We start from the raw sequence: 23,488 nt of genomic DNA on the forward strand, positions 1-23,488 counted from the left end.
CCTTCATAATACTAAGGAGGAGTTTTTTTTTCCTTCTGTTGTACATATTCTACTAAATGGGATGTGGGATTTGGCCTCTGTCCCAGCTTGTGTTGTAATAGGCCAAAAATAAATCTGTCACAGAACATTCAAGTCTGCTTGCTGGTTTGTATGTTTTTTGAAAGGAAAGATTGGAAAGAAATACATGATTTAAATGGTCAGATGTAGCAGATACTAAACTCAGCAACTGCCTGTTATTGCATTTGCAAATGGCAGGTATAAAAGGTAGAGAGTTAGTTCATTTCCAGAAATTTTTCCACTTAGTAAAACCCATTTTATAGATTAGTTACACAGAGACGGATGTTTGAATGCCTGTATTTCTATGAATGGCATTAATAGAAATAAAGGCAGTACATGTTTTCCTCGTACTGTTAAGAAAACACAAAATTTAAAATTAGAATGTTACATCAGAGCAGTGAAAACAAAAGATTACACAGAAATATAGCTTTACTAAAAAGTAGGTTTTATACCTGCTTAAAAATGGTGAAAAGGTACTTTCAATCTGACGAATCAATAAATAAATTTAATATGACTGCAAATGCTCTGTATACGTATGTATAGTTAAATCTGGCTTCGACTTTCAGATGTTTGGATGCTCTCTGTTAACCAGTTTTGAAGCTGGACAAAATCTCAAATTCAAATTGTCATTGTAAACATCACTCACCATCCTCTTTAGTATGTACACACCGCTAGTGTAGGTCTCCAGAAATCCCTTAATTTTTGATAACATAGATTCAACAATGTTCCAGAATTTTCTCCATATTGACATGAACTCATCACACAATTGCTGCACTTCTATGACATAAATTTCATGCTGTTCAGACAAATTTGCAAAGGTGTTTTGAAAGGTGTTCCAATAAACTTTGGTTTAGAGATTGAAACACTGTTTCTAGGATGGACCATAGCACACAAAAGGGTTTTATCAGGGTAAAAAAGGGTACATCTTTTATAACCGCTGTCCTCAAATACCACTAAATTGTAATTCCATTACGTTTAGTTTTTTTGTCCACTCAAGATACCAGACAGTTTCTTCTCTGTGTTTATTGAATTTGTGCATTTTGGAATGTAAACAGCAACCATTTTAGAAAATTCTGGTGAAAATAACATGGGCAGCAGTCCAAAAACCTCCTGTAAGCACAGAGACCATCAATGTTGACTGCAAGTGAGCACTAAGATCACCTGTGCAGCCTTCCATTCCTCCAGATCAGCCACATGCCGATCCTCACACTGCAGCTAAAAATGTCAGGAAGAGTTGCACCAGTCAGAATTTTGTGCCAGATATTCTGATCTCTTTTCTAAAGTTTTTGATTTTGGGTCTTTCCTTAAGATCTATAATTAAAAACACCATGTGTTTTGGTTTGTTTCTCCTTGCTGTGTAGAAATTAAGAATTTATATTATGAGTGACAGTCCAACCTTGTTTGAGTGAACAGTTGCTGTAAAATGTGGTTTTCTATTGTTCTAAAACAAAAACGAAAATTATAACAAATTGCCTATTTTATTCTTTAGCGTATTCATCACCTATTTATTCAGTTAACACAAAGAGCATTTCAAACATAGCAGTTCCTGTGTATTCTCAACCTTATCGCAGAGATTTCCAAAACTCTCTACATTTCCAAACACAGCATGTTTCATGGTGGATAGAGATTATGACCTGAAAATTATTTTTTAAAAAATAGCTATTTTGCCCTCCTCAGCTTTATTTTTACTTGCTAAAATGTATGCTCTCTCTCACTTTCTTGCAGCCTGAATCAATCAAAGACATGACTTTTGTCTGCTTTTGGAAAATACAGATTGTTTTAGATACATTCTCATACCTCTGCCTGACTAAAATCTCTCTGATTAATAATTAGAGGTAGCATTAAGTCTTCAGACAGTAACTGCATCTGTCCTAAACAGGGTTGTTGTCGGTGCCACCTGGTAAAACTAGCATATACTTTGTTCACTGGGATCATTGGTATGGACCAAATAAGATAAAAATTGTTCATTTTGGTCAACAGCTCTCTTTGCATCTCCTAAAGCCCCAAAACACAGATATCCTCGTTTTTGAGGTCAGCTGTGTATTACACCGTATTATTTGTTTTACTTTTATAGCTTGGTGGATGACCGCTGCGTTGTCCAGCCTGATGCCGGGGACCTCAATAATCCTCCAAAGAAGTTCAGAGGTAAGAAGCAGCCGACTCCCTTTGTATTCTCTGGTGTTATAACCCTAAGTGCAGTCTGTTGATTCTGCAGAGTGTGTTGGAGACAATGCTGAATGTGTTGTGCTGTGTCTCTTTGGTGATGGCCACAATGTGTCTGCCCACTGGGACTTCAAACAGACCTGCCTTTGTCAGTGTTAATGATGCGACTGTGTGTGTGTGCGCGCGCGCGTGTGCACGCACATGTGCCAGCATATTTGTGCATGTGTTCGTTTCCTGCATGTGTGCTTGCTTGCACACGTCTGTCCAAGTAAGGCCAGAAAGGGAGAATCAGCACTGATGGTGATTTGTTGAAACAACAAAGCTTCTATATCGGTAAAAGCCTTGAGTTGATACTTTTGCTGAACTTCCTATTAATAGTTGTTTCCTATTAATATACAGGAAGCAAAGCTTGTGACCCACAATTCTCAGACTGGAAACGTCACTCAATAGAGGCATGGCACAGTGTCCTACTATGAGCGTATGGAGTTACGACAACACAGGAGAACTGCAGCTTTTTCCATAAATACATTACTGTGTAAAAGCTTTAGACGACAATCTCCTCATTTATTTTTAATTTGCGTCCAAGGACCCAAACAGTGAGAGCTTTTATCAAGCTCTAAAGTACTACTGAAAGTACTACTGACAAAAATGGGTTGTCAGTTGGCTTTTTTTTCTCAATCTTATTTCTATCCACAACTCTGAATTTGCACTTTATTTGTTAGATTTAAATTATGTGGCTAATTTCTAATCTCTGGTCTTTGTGAAGCTCTGACCCACTTCTGATTTTTTTCACGTAGAGACAGATAAAATACAAGAACACCATTCAGAAAATAATTTTCTTTTCTTGTTCCCACAAGCAGTCGTTACTTATTTAGAGTGTGTATGTAACAGAGGAATCGCCGGAAATGGGGTTTTACTAATATCCTACAAATAGAAAATGATTAAGAATAATTTTGCGCAACTTATATTGCTGCATCGAACTAGGTTTTGATACGCTTGATTTTTGTCACTGTTAGAGGCAGATGATGTAATCAAGTCCCTTTTTAGGTTCAGGCTGGTTTGGTTTGTTACGAACATATGAACAGTTCTTGCAGAAGAGTAAGTCTCATACAAATATGTAGAAGAAAACTGAAGAATATCCTTTAAAGTTTTCTCTCTCGGGTCAGCATGTTACTTTACACACACCCTTGAAATGCAACGTTGGGTCAGAGCAACTTAATCAGGCAAAATCAGATTTTGCCTGATTGGTGCCTGCTGACTATAAAAGTAATTTGGTTTAGTCTTGTTTCATTTAAATATGTAAAATATAACAGTTTTCTGGTTGTTTTTATTCATAAAAGCTTTTTCCATCAGTCTGAAAACAGCTTTTGAAAGGACTCTTTGAAAAGCATCAATGTACCCCTAGTACTTGTTAGCTTATGAACAACATAAGGAATAAAAAGCAACAAAGGTTCATTGAAAACAATGATCAGATTTAATCAAGCTTATTTTACAAGTTTAAAATAACATTGACTTGTTGAAAGTAAAACTTTAAGTAACAAGAGGTAGAATACAGTCAAAGGTTTTCCAAATAAGTTGAGTTTTGATGCATTAAAAATGAAATGTATGAAAAAACTCTTAAATAGATATAATTTGCATGAGGAAATGATTATAAAAAAAGTAACACTCCATGCCTAAAGGGAATTATTTACCTAGAATGTTTTCATACTTACAATCCTTGTAATGCTTTTCTTTTATATACCAGAGCATCTGAAGCTGCTACAGACTTTGCCACACATCTACATTAGTTGCCATGGATATTTCATCTCCATTACTGCACTTATTGTTTTTAATGCTGTGGCATTAAGAATTGGTTACTTATACAGTTTACATACGTTGCCTAATTACTGTTGTACCAGCGTCTTTGAATAAACGCATATTCAGTTTAAAGTGGCTGAAATAAAGTGAGTTGAAACATTTTTATTCCCACAAAACAAAACCAATTTCTCTCTTGATTCATTCAACAGGCTACAAGTTGCCAGCACAGTAACGTGGGCCGTTGACTAATTAAAGAGCAGATTACCCGTGGGTGTCACGTCCTGTGAAGAATCCTAAAATAGTCAAAATGGTGCTAACCTTGAAAGGAATCTGTTCATGTGGGCATCCATTTAGAGATTTATTCTGAGAACGCATCCTGTTTTTGGGTAAACAGCATTTATTGGCTGAGAAACAACCTATCAATTGATAGCTTAAAGTGGTAACTAACATAGCTACATATATACATTTTTATTAATACATTCTTACAGATTTTTGAGGATTTCTTTTGTCTTGGAAGTGGCATTAATCTGAATTGAAATTCTGATGACACCCACTACTTTTGCCATAGAGGTACATTCCCTCACAAATAGTACACGATCAATAGGCAGCCTGGGGTTAAGGGCCTTGCCTATATGCACACATTTATGTGATAACAGAGGAAGTTAGAACTGAACTCAAAGATTTGGCATTACATGACAAGCACAATGCCAAAGTTTACTTGGCATTGAATCTAAGGAATCTGTTCTAACTAGTTGTTGAATCCTTTCTCATGCTCTACTCTGCTGCTCACTATAAAAGAGCAGCAGAGTCAACCAGTAGCAGTCAGCAACATAATCATTTGGATAATTTTAGCTGTAATAAATTAAAAAACATTACAAATCACCAGTAACGTAAAGACTTATTTTAGTAAACTGCACAGTAAAGCCAATTGGTATAAAATTTTCAAAGCATGCAGTGTGTCACCCTTCGGGGGCATTAAGGCAGGCAGGAAGAAAAAAAACAACATAAAAAATAACTGCAAATGTTCATCCAACTTCACTAAGGCGATGCCAGAGACACAATGGCAAGATTTTTATTACCTACAGCTACTGTGAGCAATGCTGTGTTCAGACCAAACGTGGTTTGAGCGTCAGGACCATCTGTGTGGACGTGAGAAGTCTCGCAGATCTAGTGCGGCGTGTTTGAAGTGTTTTGAGAGTTCGACATGCGCATCTAAATTATGAAACTCACCAAATGCTTAACAACTCTGAATTATCTGGTGAATTCAAACACAGAGGTGCCTGATGACGACATTCTCTTTCTTTCAGCAAATACAGCCGAGACACTCTCTCAATATTTAATCAACCATTGTACAAAGACATCAGGAGAGGGGGAAAAAAGCCAAGACGCTCCTCTTAGCGCACGTCTTGAGCAATTTTGATGCTCAAAACCAAAGTACACAAACACATCACAGCAGAGGTGTTGGATGCATTTTGAAACGCGGTTGGTCTGCACGCAGCATATGGAGACAAAACAAGAAAAGAAAAACAGAAGAAAATTCTTTTAAATTGGGATTTTAATGCCACATTATTTTGGCTCAAAAGACGTGTTGCTGCCACAGTAGTTACGCTTCCAGCCGATGTGAAATATTAAGTTGTTAACAGGTGTCACTTTATTAAGAGGGTTTAGCTGATAGTACATCATTGTTTGCTTCAGCTGTAGTAGAAAGAGCTGCAGCTCCTGTGCGGTCAGTTAGACGTGACCCACTCAGGCTCATCAGTCCTTCAGACATTCTGGTGGAAGTGATGTAGAAGAAAATCTAACACAGAGGAAGTGAGCTAGCTTTAGCCTGGCACTTCAGAAAACTTCCCTCTATGCAAAGATCTTCAGCTGCAGTGAGATGCCAAGTTACTGAAGATATTTTTTTGAAGCTGCTCGTGTTTTCCAAGACTTGTTAGAACCTAAAATTCAAATTTAATTTATTCATAGAAGTTCTTATTTTAATTTGACAAAGAATAAATGTAATGTTATTTTCTATTTAGTCATTTATCTACTTATGATGTTATGTTTGTTGTGAAGGACTTTGGTCAGCTGAGACTGTTTTAACTGTGTTGTACAAATACATTTTGACTTGACTGCACAACCTATCAGAAAAAGAAAGAAAATCCTGAAAGAGAGTATCAGGCTGTCATGTCATAGCACTGAAAATATGATGAGAATCTACACAAAAATGCATTTTTTTCCCACACTCTACTCTACCAGATGTTTTGAAATTCAACCAGAGGTTTATGTGATCTTGCTGATAGAGAAGCATGCAAACCACACTGCAGTCAGACTTCCACCCTGGTAGAGGAACTAGAATTGTTTGTAAGTCTAGTGGCAGCTTAGTAAGATGTAGAAATTATTTCACTAATTAGGATGTCCGTATTCTCTTCGTCATGGTAGAAAAACACAACATTCCCAAAGATCGTAGCTTTTGCAATAATAAGTTTGGAGGTTTTTTTATTGATCGTAAACTACTTTGATCCTTTGATTATATCTTCATGTTTGAAGATAAAATGTGTTTTAAAAATATAAACAAATAAGATGACAACTAAACAAAATTTCCAGTGTCATGTCATTAAATGGAGAAGTAACCTATAACAAATGTATGACAACCATGATTCTTAAAATGACAAAAAAATCATCTTATTTGCATATATATATATATATATATATATATATATTATATATATATATATATATATATATATATATATATATATATATATATATATATATATATATATATATATATATATGCATGTGTTCCTCGAATGAAAACCTCGAACCAACATTTCCTAGAAGAACGTCTGCAGTTCCAAATGTTCATGCATTCAGGCGCAAGCTGCATGGGCAATGCATGTGGTGGCATGTCTACTGCAAACCAGTATACCTAGGAATAATTATTGCAATGTTGTGCGAAGCCTTCCATTCGATTTTATTTGATTTAACTGAGAGACACAGTACTATAATACTTCATTGAGTTAACTGAGGTTCAGTGAGTCACAATCCTCAAACTGTCCAAATTATTTCAGTGCTTTAAATATAAGCAATATATTTGTTTGTTTATTGCAGCATGTCAACATAATATATGCATCAGATTCTGTTGCTCATCGTGTTTTTCAGATCCAGTGCCTCCGCTTTCTCTGCTCTTGTCTTTTCTTTGTTTCCCATCATTATGTCACACTTGTTCTCCAATCCTGTATTACCCTTTAAAGTTCATAGACTCTGCATATTTGTAACATACAAACATGTTGTACATGCTGTTTGTTGGAGTTGAAAAGCTCCTTTACTCTATTGGCTTGTCCTGACCTGATTAGCCCATTTCAGATGAGAGTCTTGTAGGGAAACAGAAAAGTGTTTGCACATGACACTGGAATTACTCCAATTAGGCAATTTCCAGAGCGATTAACTGTATTCAGCAAGGGTTCAACAGACCAATAGTCATTTTTATCAATTGATAACTGATTTGAAGCTGGTGCTTCTATGAAGCTTTGGTAAAAATAATACATCAATCCCCTCAAGATGATTCCTTTGCTAAGTCCTCTTGGCGTTACTGTCACTGCTGAGGTATGCTTAACATTTCCTCCTAATGTAAACACAGCTCTCTCCTCACCATTATAATCTCTCACATGAAGCCTGTAGCTGCACTCTGAAGCATCTGCTTTGGTAACATTGTGCTAAAATATTATGGGACACAAATCATTACCAGCTCATGGGTGGAGCCCTGCTGAACCCTATTGTGACATGTCCTAAAGTTATGTCCTGACCAAAAAAATAGGTATCAAAAAGCATTTCTATTTAAAATTAAATATCAATTCAAAAATATTTATTACATTTTCAGTCATATTATTTGAATATTAGATACAGAGTAAAACAAAAACTTGAAAAGTCTTTGAAGATTGTATTTTAGCCCTCAATCTATCATTAACTATCAATAACTTCAGCTTTACTAGCAACTAATTAGATAAATGTTTGACTTCATTTAGATCAAAAATCCTACTTGAACACTGTAGGGTCTAACACCGTGTCCAGCATCATCTTGATTTTTAAATTATTAAAACTATGTATTAAAAGTGAATTAGTGAAGTGAATTAATTCCTCTTAAAACAGCTCTAGCTAACACAAATACAAACAATGCTAAAACCAAATCAATTTTCAGTAGTTTCCACTAATGCTTTGACAGTACTCTTTCATTTGGCTCACATTAGCAGCTTTCTCAGTCACTCTATTATTATATTTTATTAGTACCATTTAATGGCCTTTGAAACTGACTCCCAGGAACATTTAACACACTGTTTAATCTCAACTGATTAGTTTTCCAGACTCATCTAGCTTGTTTTGGCATGCACGAGTCACAATTTTTAGTTATCTTTCTTTTAATCCAGGACTATGATACTCTGATGCTTATAATGCTACTTGTGAGCCTCAGGAGAGACGTTTTAATGGAGAAACCACCAATGTTTCTTGTCTCAAGCTGTTGAATAGTCCACATTAAAGAATGATGGTACCTTTACTACAAAGTAAATAAGCAGCATTGAACTTATTCAGTGTGCAATATTGAATACTGCTGAACTGTGAGTTGAATATTTTATATTTTTATTAATATTGTATTTGCCCCTCATTTTCTAATGCCTCCCTGGGCAAATGCCAAAAACTGCAATTGTTCCCTAGGCAAGACACTGAACGTCTGGTTGTCTGCTGCTAATGTGTGCATTAGTGGATGTATAAACTGTACTTGATAAGATCTACTTAAAGCTGCAATAGGTAATTTTTATGAAAATATGTTTTTTTTACATATTTATTTAAACTGTCACTATGTTACAGTATGAGAAATATAATCTGTGAAAAAAACTTTTTAGCTCCTCTGCCCACTCCCACTGGTCCCACAAATTAATTTATTTGACTTCATCAATTTTAAAAAATTGCAAAATGTAAATTCTTACCATTACAATCTGCCATTTTTTATTTAATGAGATTTTTTTAGAATGTATCACATTATCAGTGCTAAGTTGAAACAGTTTTGTCTGATGTTCGCAAATGTTCTTTGCTGCAAACTGAAATAATGTTCAGTTTAAAGCCTTGAATATGTAGAATATGTAATATCGTTTGATTTTTTTATTTGAAAAGTAACTCATATTTTCTTGTCTAATGTTACGTTATTTTCTTGTCCTGCAAGAAACATACACTCACCAACTCAAATGCAGAGATGGTGAAATGCAGAAAAAAATTCTTCAGCGCTGCATTGTATTATCTAGTTGTTGTGATTCCCACTGTTTTAGATGTCACATTACTTGTGTGAAGGAGGGTTTGTGGGGGCAGCTTTTTGTAGTCATGTTGTTATGCTACGATTTTAATGTGATACTTTTCAATAATGAGTTGTCATCCTTACATAACAACATAAAAGAAGCTTGAACTTATGGTAATTTGCTGCAAAAAGTGCAGTTTCATAAATATATGTTTGCCTCTGGTAATATTTTGATTTGATTCACTACGCACACGCACGTGAGATTATGCCAGAGATGCAGAATCAAGAAATCAGCCTAATTGAACCTGACTGACACTATCAAGTAGGCTAGATGTCTAAAAGCAACACATAATGCCATGAAATAAAGAATTACGTGAAGAATAAGAAAATGCAAAGCTAATTCTAAATAGTAGGGAGTCTAGCAAAGCATAGAATTAACTGAAACGTGACAGTCGTAAACCTGAGATCACAGAAGAATCTAGAAGAACCACTGCAGGCCTCATTTGCCTCAGATTTCCAAATTCAAATTTACTGCTAACCAAGCAGAAGACAAAGTCCGGTCTCACATTTGGACTTTTTGGAAGTTACTCATCCTGTTAAATCAGGAGAGCAGCTGACACAGCATCCCAGAGAAAGAACATTACACTTTGGAATAGTGATGGAAAATGTCCAGCCAATAGGTCAAGTGCTGTACATCAGTGATCCAAAGTCCACCAGTAATTCAACATCTTGGCACAAAGTAAAACTTTTGTACAGTAAAGTATTACAGTGGTGTAGTCAAAGTATGGACTTCAAACCTGTTCAACTGCTGTGACATAATCTCAAACAGGATGTTGTACTTGAGAACCACCTCATTTGGCTGGAATTGAACCATTCTGCAACCTTTGAATTTGACGAAAGTATTCTGGCATTAAGTTAACTCAAATTATTCTGTAATTAACTGATCTAAAGGAGGAAAGGTTTCCTCTAATTTATTTCAAGACTGTAGAAAAACAGACTATATGTGTTTTTAATGTGATGCATGTAAATATGTGGTTTCAACTGTAAATGAAGCATCCAACATTCAGATGTCAGAGTTTCTCATTTTCTAATCCTCTCCGCTGTGTTTTACATTCTTTCACTCTCTCCTCGTCTTCCTCATTTGTCTTTCACTTCCCTTTAATTGTTTTCCTCCCTGAATTATGCATCAAGCTGAAGTCAAACATGACTGATGAGAAAGACCACTGAGGCAGTGAGGTTTGGATGGGTGGAGAAGCTTTAGGATACTGCGGCCTTTTTAGTCATGAGGGAACAAATGGTGTGTGAAATAGTTAGAGGAATTCAGAGAGAAAAAGAAGGATGGATGACAGAATATGTGAAGGGGGAAAACAGGGAGTCCCCACCCTCTCCCCCTCTCTTAAAGTCATCTAACTCCCCTTCTCTTGGCTGGCCTTATTTGGTCATGTTACTGCGACTCCAAATGAAGTTCAGAGACATAGAACTGGGGGGAAGGATGGACAGATTGTTCTTTTCCTCCTTTTCTTCGCCCTCTCGGTAAAGAAGGAGCAGAGATCTGATAGGAGATAAAAATGAGAGGAAAGCCAGAACTCAGAGGGAGGAAACAAACCCAGCTCTGCAGGAGAAAGTAGTTCATCTGTTCCTGCTAAACAAAACCTAACTTGAATCCACTGTTAAAGTCTCCCTCAGTGTTGGCGAGCTGCAGAAGAGGAACTCTCCTGGGACAGAAGAGGAACTTCTCTTCTGCCTTTTATTTGCTGTCCACATGCAAATACAAGGCCTGGTTTCCCTTTTGGCGGGGACCTGCGCAGCATATGAAAATTAACTCCACAATTTGGGGCTATTGATAACGGCAGCATCTCCTCGTTGCCCGTGGTTACTCACGCCGGCTGACCACGCCTCCTTAACGTGCTCTTCCGTAATGCAAACAGAAGCGCTAATGTTTTTTGTGGTGTTATCGTCGCCGTTTAAGTGTAGGCTGTGACCACATTTTGAGGAGGTGGTGTAGGTTGATCACACACACAGATGCAGGCCGTCTCTGCACCCGCTGCTTCTCCCCAGAGCAGAGAAAGGCCTTTGATCTCCATTCAGGAGAATTATTAATATGTGTTTGAAGTGCAGGTACACACATGACCTCCTCAGTGTGCACAAAGAACAAAGATAGTTCATTAGTTTAATTTCTGACTTATAATGTTGATGTTTTATGCTATGTTGTTTTGGGAACGCCTTTAAAGTTTGCATATATTCAAACTCCCTTCAAATTTATAGCCATCTCTGAAGATTTGTGAAAAGCTTTTAAAAAGATTGCAATTTCAATTTTATACATAGTCTCACACTGACATATTTTTTAAATACAGCTTTTACGTTTCACATTTTGTTCAGTTTAACAATATGCCATAATCTAATGGAAGCCTTTTTAGTAGGACACCTTCACTTTATGTCTTTTAGTGTCAAAGAATGGTTAATGACTAATGAATGCTCTTCGGTTTTCTTTTGGGTATTGGTTATATGCTGCGCCCTGCCTTTTTCCTATAGGCTGTTGGGAACATGAACCAGCCTCCACTGCAAGGATTAAGCTACACTAGAGCATAGTTAACTGGATGTACACCTATTTCTCCTATGAAACCATTCTTCCACCTGAGCTGTCGATCTCTGCAGCACCTCCAGTGTTAACATGGTAATCTTTGGTATAAATGGCTCCCTTTCCTGGCCTGTCACTTCGACCCAACCTTGCTTTAAACTCCTCCTGAACTTTCTCCCTGACCCGTCAGCTGTACTCCTTCATGATGCTGTTCATTCGCTATCAAATCTCTGAAGCCTTCACAGAACAGCTGGATTTCCACTGAGGCTTAATTGCACGCATAACAACATGACTGTAATAAATAAGGCTGGACCTAAGTCTGCTTTGCCACCACAGAGTGTAAAGCAGTGAAATGAGGATTTTAAATGAGGTTTGAATACATCTCCAATGATCGCTATTCTTCCACTGTGAAACGATGATGCTACAATAATTGTTTTTGCTCATCTTTACCAGGGTTGCTGGTTATTGTGAAGAAGAGGCTATGTGGGTTTTCTTGTCCTGTTTTTTATTTGATGTTAATGAAGCAGAACTGATAGCTTTGTGCCTTTTTTTTCTGTGCAGACTGTCTGTTTAAACTTTGCCCCATGAACCGCTACTCAGCCCAGAAGCAGTTCTGGAAAGCAGCGAAGCCAGGGGGGAACACAGATACAGTGCTGCTCAACAAGCTCCATGTAAGCTATGAAAACAACACAGTTATCTCACAGCTACCACAACACGCAGCTCTGTCCCCATGGCAATAAACATATCCAGGCAGATTTTAATAGGTCTTGAATATAAATTTCTTCACAGGTTGGGATCTCGGTGAAACATTTTTTTTGATTGTTTATGAGCTGAATTTACAAAACTCTCAGTTATAGGACTTTGAAGCATCAATTATTATGTGGTAGAATCCTTGTAAGTCCTTTTATAGACATTTTAAGAACCACTGTCTTACCTATCTGCCCAAGAGGCTCTCTGTTTTTTCTCTCCTCTGAAGTCTAATACCATTTAAAGCAAATCTTTTTGACCAAACAGTCATAAAATGGAAGCTGGCAATCTTCCCTGTGGATAGGTGAGGCCAGGATTCACTTAAATTGTTTCTGCTGAAATTTTAGTTTTGGCTTTTCTTCCAGGACTTTTTGTTTGCAACAAATACATCTGCTTCTTAGAGCACTCCTGCAGGACAGGATGTAATGAGCTATGAAAATGCTGGTGAAATTAATTTGTCTTCCTCTCTCTTTGAACCCCAGCATGCAGCTGACTTGGAGAAGAAGCAAAATGACTCTGAAAACAAAAAACTCCTAGGAACTGTGATACAGTATGGACACGTCATTCAGGTTTGTTTCCGTCTGTTTTGTGGTTGTGAGACCTTTTTGACATTTATTCCAAAATGCCTTACGCCTAAATCCAAATTATCCCTGAGCTTGAATGACTCTGAGCACAATGAGTGATCTGAAATTAAAATTAAATCCTGAGCTAATACGGTAAAAACACACTAGTTTAATATCTTCAAATGCCCCATTCAGGCAATTCCTAAAGCTGTATACATTTGAGCCCGTATATATATAATTTAAACCCTTAGTCTGCAATAAATTTTAAGTGATGCATGCAGTTTTTTTTATGAAGAAAAAATCAGTTCAGATGAATCATTACAAGCCCCAAAATAATGCCAGTCATGTGATGAGTGTGTGCAAACTTTCACTGCTCTCTGTTCCTGCACAGCTGCTTCACCTGAAGAGCAACAAATACCTGACGGTGAACAAACGGCTGCCAGCGCTGCTGGAGAAAAACGCCATGAGGGTGATGTTGGATACTGCAGGAAATGAAGGCTCCTGGTTCTACATTCAGCCTTTCTACAAACTCCGCGCTATTGGGGACAGCGTGAGTACTTCAGGCTGCGGGACGAGTTCTGTGCTGGAGTGCTGTCCTCCATGTAAATAAACTCTCTGCAGTAAAACAAAAAAGTCTAATCAATACCAGAGATGCGATGCTTATTTTTCAATTGTCACATTTGACTCTTTGTTCTGCAGAATCACCTTCCACTGAAATCACAGCTGCAGTTCCGTTTTGGTATCTCATACCCGAGTTGCACGTGTCCTTTGAAAAATAGTTGATGTCGAATTGGATAGAGAAAATCTTTGATATCCATTTTTGAGAAATTTTCAACCAGATTGAGGTCTGCGCCATGATTAAACCAAATTAAGAGCTATTACATTAAAAACCCTTGAATACAGCTGTAAAGATGTTTCAAAAGTTATTTTGTATCTGTTTTGCATACCAAATAAATAAAATATAGGTTTATTAGCAAATAATTTACATAAAAAATATTAATATTGTTAATTATTCCGCAGTGGTCATTGTAGATAGTTGCAGCAGCCAGGTCCTGGTCAAGTTTGGTCTTCTCTAATAATCAATTTGATGCAAAGTGGCCATGCCATGAGTTTGGGGTAAAATTATTCTGTATGTATAAATTAAACGTAACATTGTTTGATAAAAAGCTTAACAAAGGTTGGTAAAGCTGTAGCTGTGTTGTACCTGTGGTCAGATTAAATACTAAATTGACTGAGAATCTAAATCTAAACTTTTTTAGACACACAATTTGTTCTTTAACTATAAAAATGTTATATTTTCCATAAATATTACGGCAAGAAGTTGATGTACATAGGACATTTTACCCATCTTGACTTCCAACCTTGTATTTTTTGACTGTTACATTCAGTGTAAATATAATTAATTCCTCAGTTTTCTGTATTTGAAAACAAAGCCGCTCTTTAGCCTGCTTTCCTTGCAGCTGTGTTCGTGTCAGATACTCAGTAAAGAAACTTTCTTTGTCAGGCTTACATTTGTTGCATGCGTTCTGTGTGACTGCAGGTAGTGATCGGGGATAAAGTGGTCCTGAACCCAGTCAACGCCGGTCAGCCGCTGCATGCTAGCACACATCAACTTGTGGATAACCCAGGATGCAATGAGGTTTGCTTTAGTTTACCTCTTCATCTGTCTGAACACATCCACCCTGGTTTCCAGTCTCTTCTCAGGACAGAAACAGCTCTGGTTAAAATCTCATGTGAGCCACACAGTGTGTCTCGGCTCTCATTTTGTTTTTTATTAATATTTTTCCTTCTTCTCACATTTTTGGCAACTAAGTCATCCCTTTTTCTTCTACAACACTGATTCCTTTGTGCCTTCTTTTGTCACTGATTGTGGTAAATTTAAAAACTACTTAGTGACATAACAGGGTTTTTTGGAAGGACTTTTCACATCCTATGGTTTGACACACAAACTGCTGTAAGATTTAAAATGGTATGATTTACTTTGTAGAGAACCCATACAATTGATTTTAAGTTGCTCTGATGTTAAAATTCAAATTTGAAGGCAGTTAAAGTGTTGCTTTCAAGTTGCCATTTGGAAATGGAAATTGTTTTCTTTATTTGGGTGATTGTACACATGATTGAGGAAAACAATTTATCCACTTAGATTGCTCCCATTTTACTTTTCCTGTCATCCAACAGATATACCACACACTTAAATACTTTACAAAGAATTTAGCAAATGTTTTTGAGTTGTTGTAGTTCTGTATTTGGAACCAAAGCTTCAGTCACATCGTCTCTCTTTATATTTCAGGTGAACTCTGTAAATTGCAGCACCAGCTGGAAGATTGTCCTGTTTATGAAAGGGAGCGACAACCAGGAGCGTGTCCTGAAAGGAGTGCGTTTCCCAGCGAATGCCAGATAACTCTTTCTCTGACGATTTATTTCAAACATTTTGGCAAAGAATCTTTTCTCATTGTTTAAAGATACAGTTATACAATAAGCTAATTGCAGTATTTAAAGTGAAAAGACAAGGAGAGATAATTAATTTTTCAACATTAAGCTTTTACTTTGTGTAAAAGCTTAAAGCAGTTTCAGTTAAATAATGTTGAAGGGTTTCTAAGGGTTTATTTTTCTTTAAAAATGTTGCATAATGTTGACAGTCTAAACTGAGTGGGTTGCTTTGTTTCTGACAAACAGTATCATCAGTCAGCAGTACATGCCTGCAAATGAGACTTTAAATCACTTTAAAAACTCAATGTTGCAGACTTTCTGTTATTACAAGTGGACTATTCAGTCTGCTGGTTAACCTTTCTAGAATATAGTACCGGCCCCAAAGTCCCAAAATTATTTAATAGCATTTGGTTACTTTCCCAAAACTGATTAAGTGAAAATCCTTTTCATTCACATTGATCAAATGTTTGCCATCAGAGATCACTAACAAGGTTTCCTATTTTAAAATGAGCCATTTTTAGCCGTAATTTGCTGTAATTTCTCCCTGCAGGGTGATGTTGTACGGTTGTTCCATGCAGAGCAGGAGAAGTTCCTCACATGTGACGATCACAGAAAAAAGCAATACGTTTTCCTTCGCACTACTGGGCGGCAGTCGGCTACCTCGGCCACCAGCAGCAAAGCCCTCTGGGAGATTGAGGTGAGCAGCAATCGATTCAAACCTGCTTTTGCTGGATGTGCTTTGAGCTAAAAATGATTTCCTTTGTTTCAGGTCGTGCAGCATGATCCATGTCGAAGTGGCGCTGGCTACTGGAACAGCCTGTTCAGGTTCAAACACCTGGCCACAGGACACTACTTGGCTGCAGAGGTCAGTCTGTCCATCTCCACGCCCTTCATGTTTGCTTGTGAACAATAGGAAGTCAACCACTCTTGAATTTGTGCAGGTAAACCCAGAGTATGAAGAGGAGGGCCTCGATTTCCGCTCTCCGGTGAGAAAGTCTTGCTGAAGGCCTGACTTTTCATCACTAGTGTAGAGTTGCCACTGAAATAAAAACACCGCTTTTTATTGGCTTGTCCATTAACACAAAAATAATTCGCTTCAAATCTCACACTGTTATATTTATGAACATGTCAAACCCATTTTAGATGTTCTAAAATTAACAGGGATATGGAAAATATGTTTTATACCTTGTTATTGACACAAGAAACAGTCTCTGGTTGTTCTGGTTGCAAAGTGAGTGTGTTATGCTTTGTTGTACAGCAGATGGCAGTGTTTGTCCATCAGTGTTCATCTCTTGCTAATGAATGATTGAATGGTTCACGTTATTGTTGTCATTATGAAGTTTCAAACATTTGCTGGCCATGGCAGAAGATTATGAATCAACTGTTTGGCTGCAGTTCACTTTTTCTTTGTTTAAAAAATGCAAAAAAAGAAGAAAAGTAAAATTTCATCCATACAGCTATACATTCATCCATCATTTCAGGATTGCAGCGTTGTAAAGACAAATCTCAGCTTATATAAGTGTTTACAACCCTGATTGCGCTCTTTATGAATTTTTGTGCTTTTAATTTTTAATCCATTATGCATGGATTCTAGTATTTACTTCCTAGAATCCATATTAACTCAGCGATTATTGGCATGCGTTTCACCAGTCAATTTCTAAAACACAATAATTTGCCCTTGAAGAGGTTTCTAATTTTTCATTCAGTTTCTAATGTGATTTTTAATTATTTTCATAGCTGGACTCAGAGCAAGACCCCTTGAGAGCCCGCTTGAAAATTGTCCAAGATAAAGTCTTGTACACACTCATTTCGGTTCCTGATGGAAACGACATCTCCTCCATATTCGAGTTGGACCCAACCACCTTAAGAGGAGGGGACTCTCTGGTACCCAGGTAGGAAAGCCGTATAGTACGAAATATTGTGAGCTGGCCTCTTCTTAACTTTTGTGGTCTGAGAATCAATTACCCAATTGGAAAATTCATCTGAGTAACTATCTGCTGCATTTAATTTTGGAAATCAAACAACAGACATGTTGTCGTTTGGGGACTTCCAAAGAATATTACATCACTGCGATGTGTTTCTGAAATAGAGCCTGGGTTGAATGTGTGGTGGTACTTTCCAATCAAAGAAATTCTGGTACTGACAATGACTGCTAAAGATCACGACCTTCTGCTCGCTATGCAGATAATTGTAATTTTGGCACCTGAATGTGAAAGATATTGGTCTGTCTTTCATACAGGTGCTATTAATGGAAGTAGTCCTTATGCGTTCAAGCACTATGAAACAAATGCAACGCAAACTTTTTGAGAAATGAAAAAAAAAATTATTGTATATAATGGATAAACACAAACCATTATGCATAACGGTGAAGTGGAAAGAAAGTAGAGATGATTTTTACAAATTTCACAAATAATCTGCAAAGTATTATCTTTGTTTGTTCTATTTACTCTAAAATCCTTCAATTAAAACCTTTAGCCCTCATCTGAAAGTGGTGAGAATTCGGCCCAACTGCAGACAGGTTTTCCACTTTAACTACCAAGTCATGCAAGGAGAGCTTTATCATGGAAACGACCAAGAGGAGCATGGTAACTCTGGTGGTAGAATTTATCGGGATAGCTATTAGCCGTGCACAAATCTGATTTTTGCGGTATGGCTTTGAAAGCCTTTGTTTAAAGAAAGCCATAACAAGTCATATTTTTGCTGTTTTCCAGAAGCAAACAATGATAAGAAGGTTCTGGTCAAATTATACTGAAATTTAAGTTTTTGACACAATTTTTAACTTCTCTACCATCACAAATGAAAGTATGGCTGAGTCTTTGACCTTAAGACAGAAACTCTTTCCTGTTTCTCCATGTTTATGAGCACCAGTCAGGGGAAACTTTCGTGTTGCTGGTTACACTGACAACATTAAAAAGAATAAACCATATGTACTTTAAATTTAAAAAACTATTTAAAACAAATATCCTTTCAGAAACTCATATGTGCGCCTCCGACACCTCTGCACCAACACTTGGGTTCACAGCACTAACCAGCCAATAGACAAGGAAGAAGAAAAGCCTGTCATGCTGCGAGTAAGTGACTAATCTCTTTTCTAATTTCTTATTTAGCTTTTTTCCTCAAAGACTTATTTTTGTTGAAGAAATGTTTCTGAAATATTTAATAGTGAATTTACCTTTATATTATAATCCTTATTAAGGTCCAAAAATTAATCAAATTTTCTCTAATAAGTGAAAAACATTGGATTTTATTTCTGATTCAAGATTGGCACATCTGCATATAAAGAGGATAAAGAGGCTTTCGCCATCGTGCCCGTCTCCCCGGCTGAAGTGAGGGACCTTGATTTTGCCAATGATGCCAGTAAAGTCCTGGCCTCTATTGCAGGAAAGCTGGAAAAAGGCACCATCACACAAAACGAGAGGAGGTAGAAAACACAGCAGCACTGTGGAGTTGATTCCTTGAAGATGATTGTTCTGTTGTGAATTTGTGTTTGTATCTTTTTTTTTTTGTAATGAATAAATTCAGGGCGGTTACAAAACTCCTGGAGGATTTGGTGTTTTTTGTGGTGGACATTCCCAACAACGGACAGGATGTTCTGGAAATTATGGTGAACAAACCCAATAGGGAGCGACAGAAACTCATGAGAGAACAGAATATTCTCAAACAGGTAATGCAATAGAGGAAGAATGGGCACTTCTTGTAAAACTCCCCTGACCGCTTCCTCCTCCTCTTATTTTGTTAGTTTTGTGTGAAAGTGATATAAAAAATGGATTTGCATGGTTGCAGTTATCACAATCTCCTTCCTGCTTGTAGATCTTCAAGCTGCTGCAGGCACCTTTCACAGACAGCGGGGATGGGCCCATGCTGCGACTGGAGGAGCTGGCGGACCAGCGTCATGCCCCCTTCAGACATATCTGCCGCTTGTGTTACAGGGTCCTGCGTCACTCTCAACAGGATTATCGCAAGAATCAGGTACAATTGGTCAACCATGAACATTATTTAATACTCACCACTGCAATATGAGAGGGCCGTAGGGATTTGTTTTTCTGAGGAAAAAGTAATTGTTATGTAGTAACATTAAAGCAATAAAAAATATATATATAATGCAGCTGAACATCCAGTCCAGTCTGCAGTTTGAACCGCTAATGTACCATGCTCATTTAAATGTTCCGTGTCATGAAAACCTATGTGCTTTCCTTGTTGCATCTGCACATAACCAGTGTTTTTTCTTTTCTTTTTCTGTTTCCTGCAGGAATACATCGCCAAACAGTTTCGCTTCATGCAGAAACAGATCGGCTATGATGTGCTGGCCGAGGACACCATCACAGCTTTGCTCCATAACAACCGCAAGTTGCTGGAGAAGCACATTACTGCTGCAGAGATTGACACGTTTGTGAGCTTAGTCCGCAAAAACCGGGAGCCCAGGTGTGACACTGTTTGTTTGGTTATCTGATCTTTTTTTTGTTGAACAACTCATAAGTTATAGATGGTCTTTGACGCTCAGGGTGGTTTTGTGTTCCCTGTGTTTGTGTCCAGGTTCTTGGACTATCTGTCAGACCTGTGTGTGTCGATGAACAAGTCTATCCCTGTGACACAGGAGCTCATCTGTACTGCAGTGTTGGATCCAGCCAATGCAGACATCCTCATAGAAACAAAGTAACACATTTTTCTGTTGCACCCCTCGTTGTCACTAAAGATAGAATAACAACTTTATTGATCCTATTTCCTATCCAAACAGAGCAGTAATTTGAAAAAAAAAAAAAACTTGGATCATTGGTTAATACTAATGAATAAATACAGATGCAGTTGTAAATGACAGTTTAATCAAGACTTTTGAAGAGTTATGTGACAGATTCTTCATCAAGTTTTATCAGAAATTGATAGACTTCACTTAAAGTTGTCAATTTTCAGGCAAGCAAATGGGCATCAAGCTCAGTCCTCAAATATTCCATAGAGTTAAAAAATGGAGCCATAGAGTCAAAAATTGCCCACAGAAATTATTTTTTTACAAATGGTCTGGTTGTTTTGGAAAGCTTTTTAAAAAAAGTAAAAATTAAAATAAAATAAGTACATGACAACTCTCTTGTATTAATTCAAATTATATTTGATATAAAATATCAGATTCCTGATATAAAAATATTTCCAAAGCACTTAAGAGTGACGGGAAAAAAAACAGAAATTTTTTGAGGACAAATATTTTTTCAAAGTACCATAAATAGTTGAGTTTATTAGCATAATTTATACCCTGCATATAAAGTTGATCTTTTGTATTGAATTAATATCATTGTCTGTGCTTACATTGAGTGACTGAAACGTACATGAGTTACCATTTTATAGAGAAAGCACTGGTGAACAGGCAAAGATTATTTCTTAATTTTTTTTAAATCAACAAGCCTGAACATAAATTAAATCAAAAACAAAAAATAGATCCATTATTTTTCTATTTTTTTGAATAATATTTTTTCAGACTGGTGCTCTCAAGGTTTGAGATTGAGGGATCGCAGCTGGGGGAGAACTCTGTGGAGGTAGAGGAGGATGAAGAGGAAGTCTGGTTGTTCTGGAACAACAGCGACAAAGAGTCGCGCAGTAAAAGCGTCAGGGAGATGGCCCAGGATGCCAAAGAGGGCCAGAAGGAGGATAAAGAAGTGATCAGTTACTACAGGTACATTTCTAGATCTCATTTTAGCTGGGCTGAGAAACCCTTGTAATATGGATGGTTGATTAGTCTGATTTTTTTGGGACAGGTATCAGCTCAACCTGTTTGCCAGGATGTGCTTGGATCGGCAGTATCTAGCAATCAACAAAATTTCCATTCAGCTGGATGTCGACTTGATCTTACGATGCATGTCGGATGAAGACTTGCCCTTTGACCTTCGAGCCTCTTTCTGTCGGCTGATGCTGCACATGCACGTGGATCGGGATCCACAAGAGCAAGTCACTCCGGTCAAATATGCACGGCTTTGGTCTGAGATCCCGTCAAAAATCTCCATAAACGAGTGAGAAATGGACCGCAAACAAAATCCTTTGTTACTTCAAGTTACCTTTGTCAAAACTGCTTGTATTTAATTGTCTTTTTAAAGCCGTGTTTATCCTTTTACATGAAGCTACGACAATGATGGAACGACCAAAGATAATATTAAGGAGCGATTCTGGCAGACTATGGAGTTTGTTGAAAACTACCTCAGGGACGTCGTGTGTCAGAACTTCCCGTTTGCAGACAAAGAAAAGAACAAGCTCACCTCTGAGGTCAGTATGGCTGATACAACTCCTTCCAAAAGGATTCTCTTCAATTGAACTTTTTTCACATTTTGTCCCTTTGAACTACAAACTTCTGCATATTTTATGTGACCAACACGTGGAAGTCCATAATTGTGAAGTGCAAAGAAAATTATGCTTGTCTGTTGTCAGTTTTTATGTTGCTGTTTGCTGTAATAAATTTTTAACAAACATCTCAGGCCTTTTCACAAGCCTAAACATAAATTGAATTAAATACAAAAAATATTTGCATTGTTGACTTGTCAAAGCAATTGGAGGTATTAAAGTGAAGGGTGCAGAATACATTTTCATGTTAAACTTTTCAGAATTGTAAATTTAAAAAAATCTCAAATAATATGCAGCTTATTTTTTCTACTTCATAATTATGCAGTACATTGTGTTAATCTGTTACATAAACTTATGATAAAATACTTTGAACTTGTAGTTTTCAAACTTGTATCTGTTTTTTTTTTTTTTTTTTTTTTTTTGTATTTCAGGTGGTGAATCTGGCCAGAAATCTCATTTATTTTGGCTTCTACAACTTCAGTGACCTTCTGAGACTAACCAAGATCCTACTGGCTATTCTGGATTGTGTCCATGTGAGCACTGTTTTCCCGTTCACCAAGCTGGAAAAAGGAGATGGAGGCAGAGGTATAACAACCCAGAGCGGCAAGTTGAGGATGTGAATCTGGTGGCCATGAGGTTGATTTGTATTTGTGTCTTTAAAATGCTTTCAGGCAGTAACGTGATGAGGTCCATTCATGGCGTAGGAGAACTGATGTCCCAGGTAGTCCTGAGAGGAGGCGGATTCCTTCCTATAAATACAAACAGCAGTTCAAATGGAGACACGGTGAAGACACAGATTGAGCCTGAGAAGCAAGACATATTGGTCATGGACACTAAACTCAAGATTATAGAGATCCTGCAGGTGAAATACACATCGTTTAGGAAATGAAATCTGAATGTTTCATGGTCAGTATTTCTGGATTGTATTTCATCTTTTCTCTTGCAGTTTATCCTGAACGTCCGCCTGGACTACAGGATCTCCTGTCTTCTGTCGATCTTTAAAAGGGAGTTTGATGAAAGTACTTCCCAGAACGAGTTATCTATAAGTGGATCAGTAGAAGGGCCAAATAATATCCCAGGTTAGGTTTATCCTTAGATGCAATATACACCAAAGTTGGGATCCACGAGAAACTGAATTTGAGTGTCTTCCTAAAATCCAGGAGCTTTGGATTTTGAAAACATAGAGGAGCAGGCGGAGGCGATCTTTGGTGGAAGGTAAAGTTGGACTATGCTAAGAACATAAAGTTAAATAAGATGTATTTCTATGAAAGCTGGTTTTTCTGTGTATTCAGTGAGGAGAATACACCTCTCGACTTGGACGATCATGGTGGTCGAACCTTCTTAAGGGTCTTGCTCCACTTAACCATGCATGAGTATCCTCCGCTGGTCTCCAGAGCCCTGCAGCTGCTCTTCAGGCATTTCAGCCAAAGGCAGGAGGTCCTGCAGGCATTCAAACAGGTAACCCCTGCTGCTGAACATATCAATGTCAAATTGATTTATATTTCACAAAAACATTTATATTTACACTGCACACTACTGCACTACTTTGTGTAAGTGAACAGAATC

General features: G+C 37.4%; 1 protein-coding gene across 6 annotated transcripts in view; it reads left to right on the forward strand.

Annotated features, from left to right (window-relative positions):
* The window catches only part of LOC129353093 (inositol 1,4,5-trisphosphate receptor type 1-like), a 75,830-nt gene that overhangs the window by 2,248 nt on the left and 50,094 nt on the right, over positions 1-23,488 (forward strand). For 3 of the 6 annotated variants that reach the window (XM_055022293.1, XM_055022299.1, XM_055022324.1), the window contains exons 3-26: positions 2,132-2,202; positions 12,426-12,535; positions 13,094-13,180; positions 13,566-13,724; positions 14,715-14,813; positions 15,465-15,548; positions 16,155-16,301; positions 16,374-16,469; positions 16,546-16,590; positions 17,342-17,496; positions 18,576-18,675; positions 18,865-19,025; positions 19,127-19,268; positions 19,415-19,573; positions 19,854-20,026; positions 20,138-20,257; positions 21,069-21,263; positions 21,346-21,597; positions 21,706-21,847; positions 22,354-22,507; positions 22,594-22,784; positions 22,869-23,001; positions 23,083-23,137; positions 23,215-23,380. In XM_055022293.1, coding sequence (XP_054878268.1) covers positions 2,132-2,202; positions 12,426-12,535; positions 13,094-13,180; positions 13,566-13,724; positions 14,715-14,813; positions 15,465-15,548; positions 16,155-16,301; positions 16,374-16,469; positions 16,546-16,590; positions 17,342-17,496; positions 18,576-18,675; positions 18,865-19,025; positions 19,127-19,268; positions 19,415-19,573; positions 19,854-20,026; positions 20,138-20,257; positions 21,069-21,263; positions 21,346-21,597; positions 21,706-21,847; positions 22,354-22,507; positions 22,594-22,784; positions 22,869-23,001; positions 23,083-23,137; positions 23,215-23,380 — 3,196 coding nt within the window. The remainder of the gene's footprint in view (positions 1-2,131; positions 2,203-12,425; positions 12,536-13,093; positions 13,181-13,565; positions 13,725-14,714; positions 14,814-15,464; positions 15,549-16,154; positions 16,302-16,373; positions 16,470-16,545; positions 16,591-17,341; positions 17,497-18,575; positions 18,676-18,864; positions 19,026-19,126; positions 19,269-19,414; positions 19,574-19,853; positions 20,027-20,137; positions 20,258-21,068; positions 21,264-21,345; positions 21,598-21,705; positions 21,848-22,353; positions 22,508-22,593; positions 22,785-22,868; positions 23,002-23,082; positions 23,138-23,214; positions 23,381-23,488) is intronic. The other 3 variants (XM_055022307.1, XM_055022316.1, XM_055022334.1) reach the window with 1 other exon arrangement.

This window comes from Poeciliopsis prolifica, unplaced genomic scaffold, assembly GCF_027474105.1.
Source record: "Poeciliopsis prolifica strain line A6 unplaced genomic scaffold, Auburn_PproV2 SCAFFOLD003, whole genome shotgun sequence".
Classification (NCBI taxonomy): domain Eukaryota; kingdom Metazoa; phylum Chordata; class Actinopteri; order Cyprinodontiformes; family Poeciliidae; genus Poeciliopsis; species Poeciliopsis prolifica.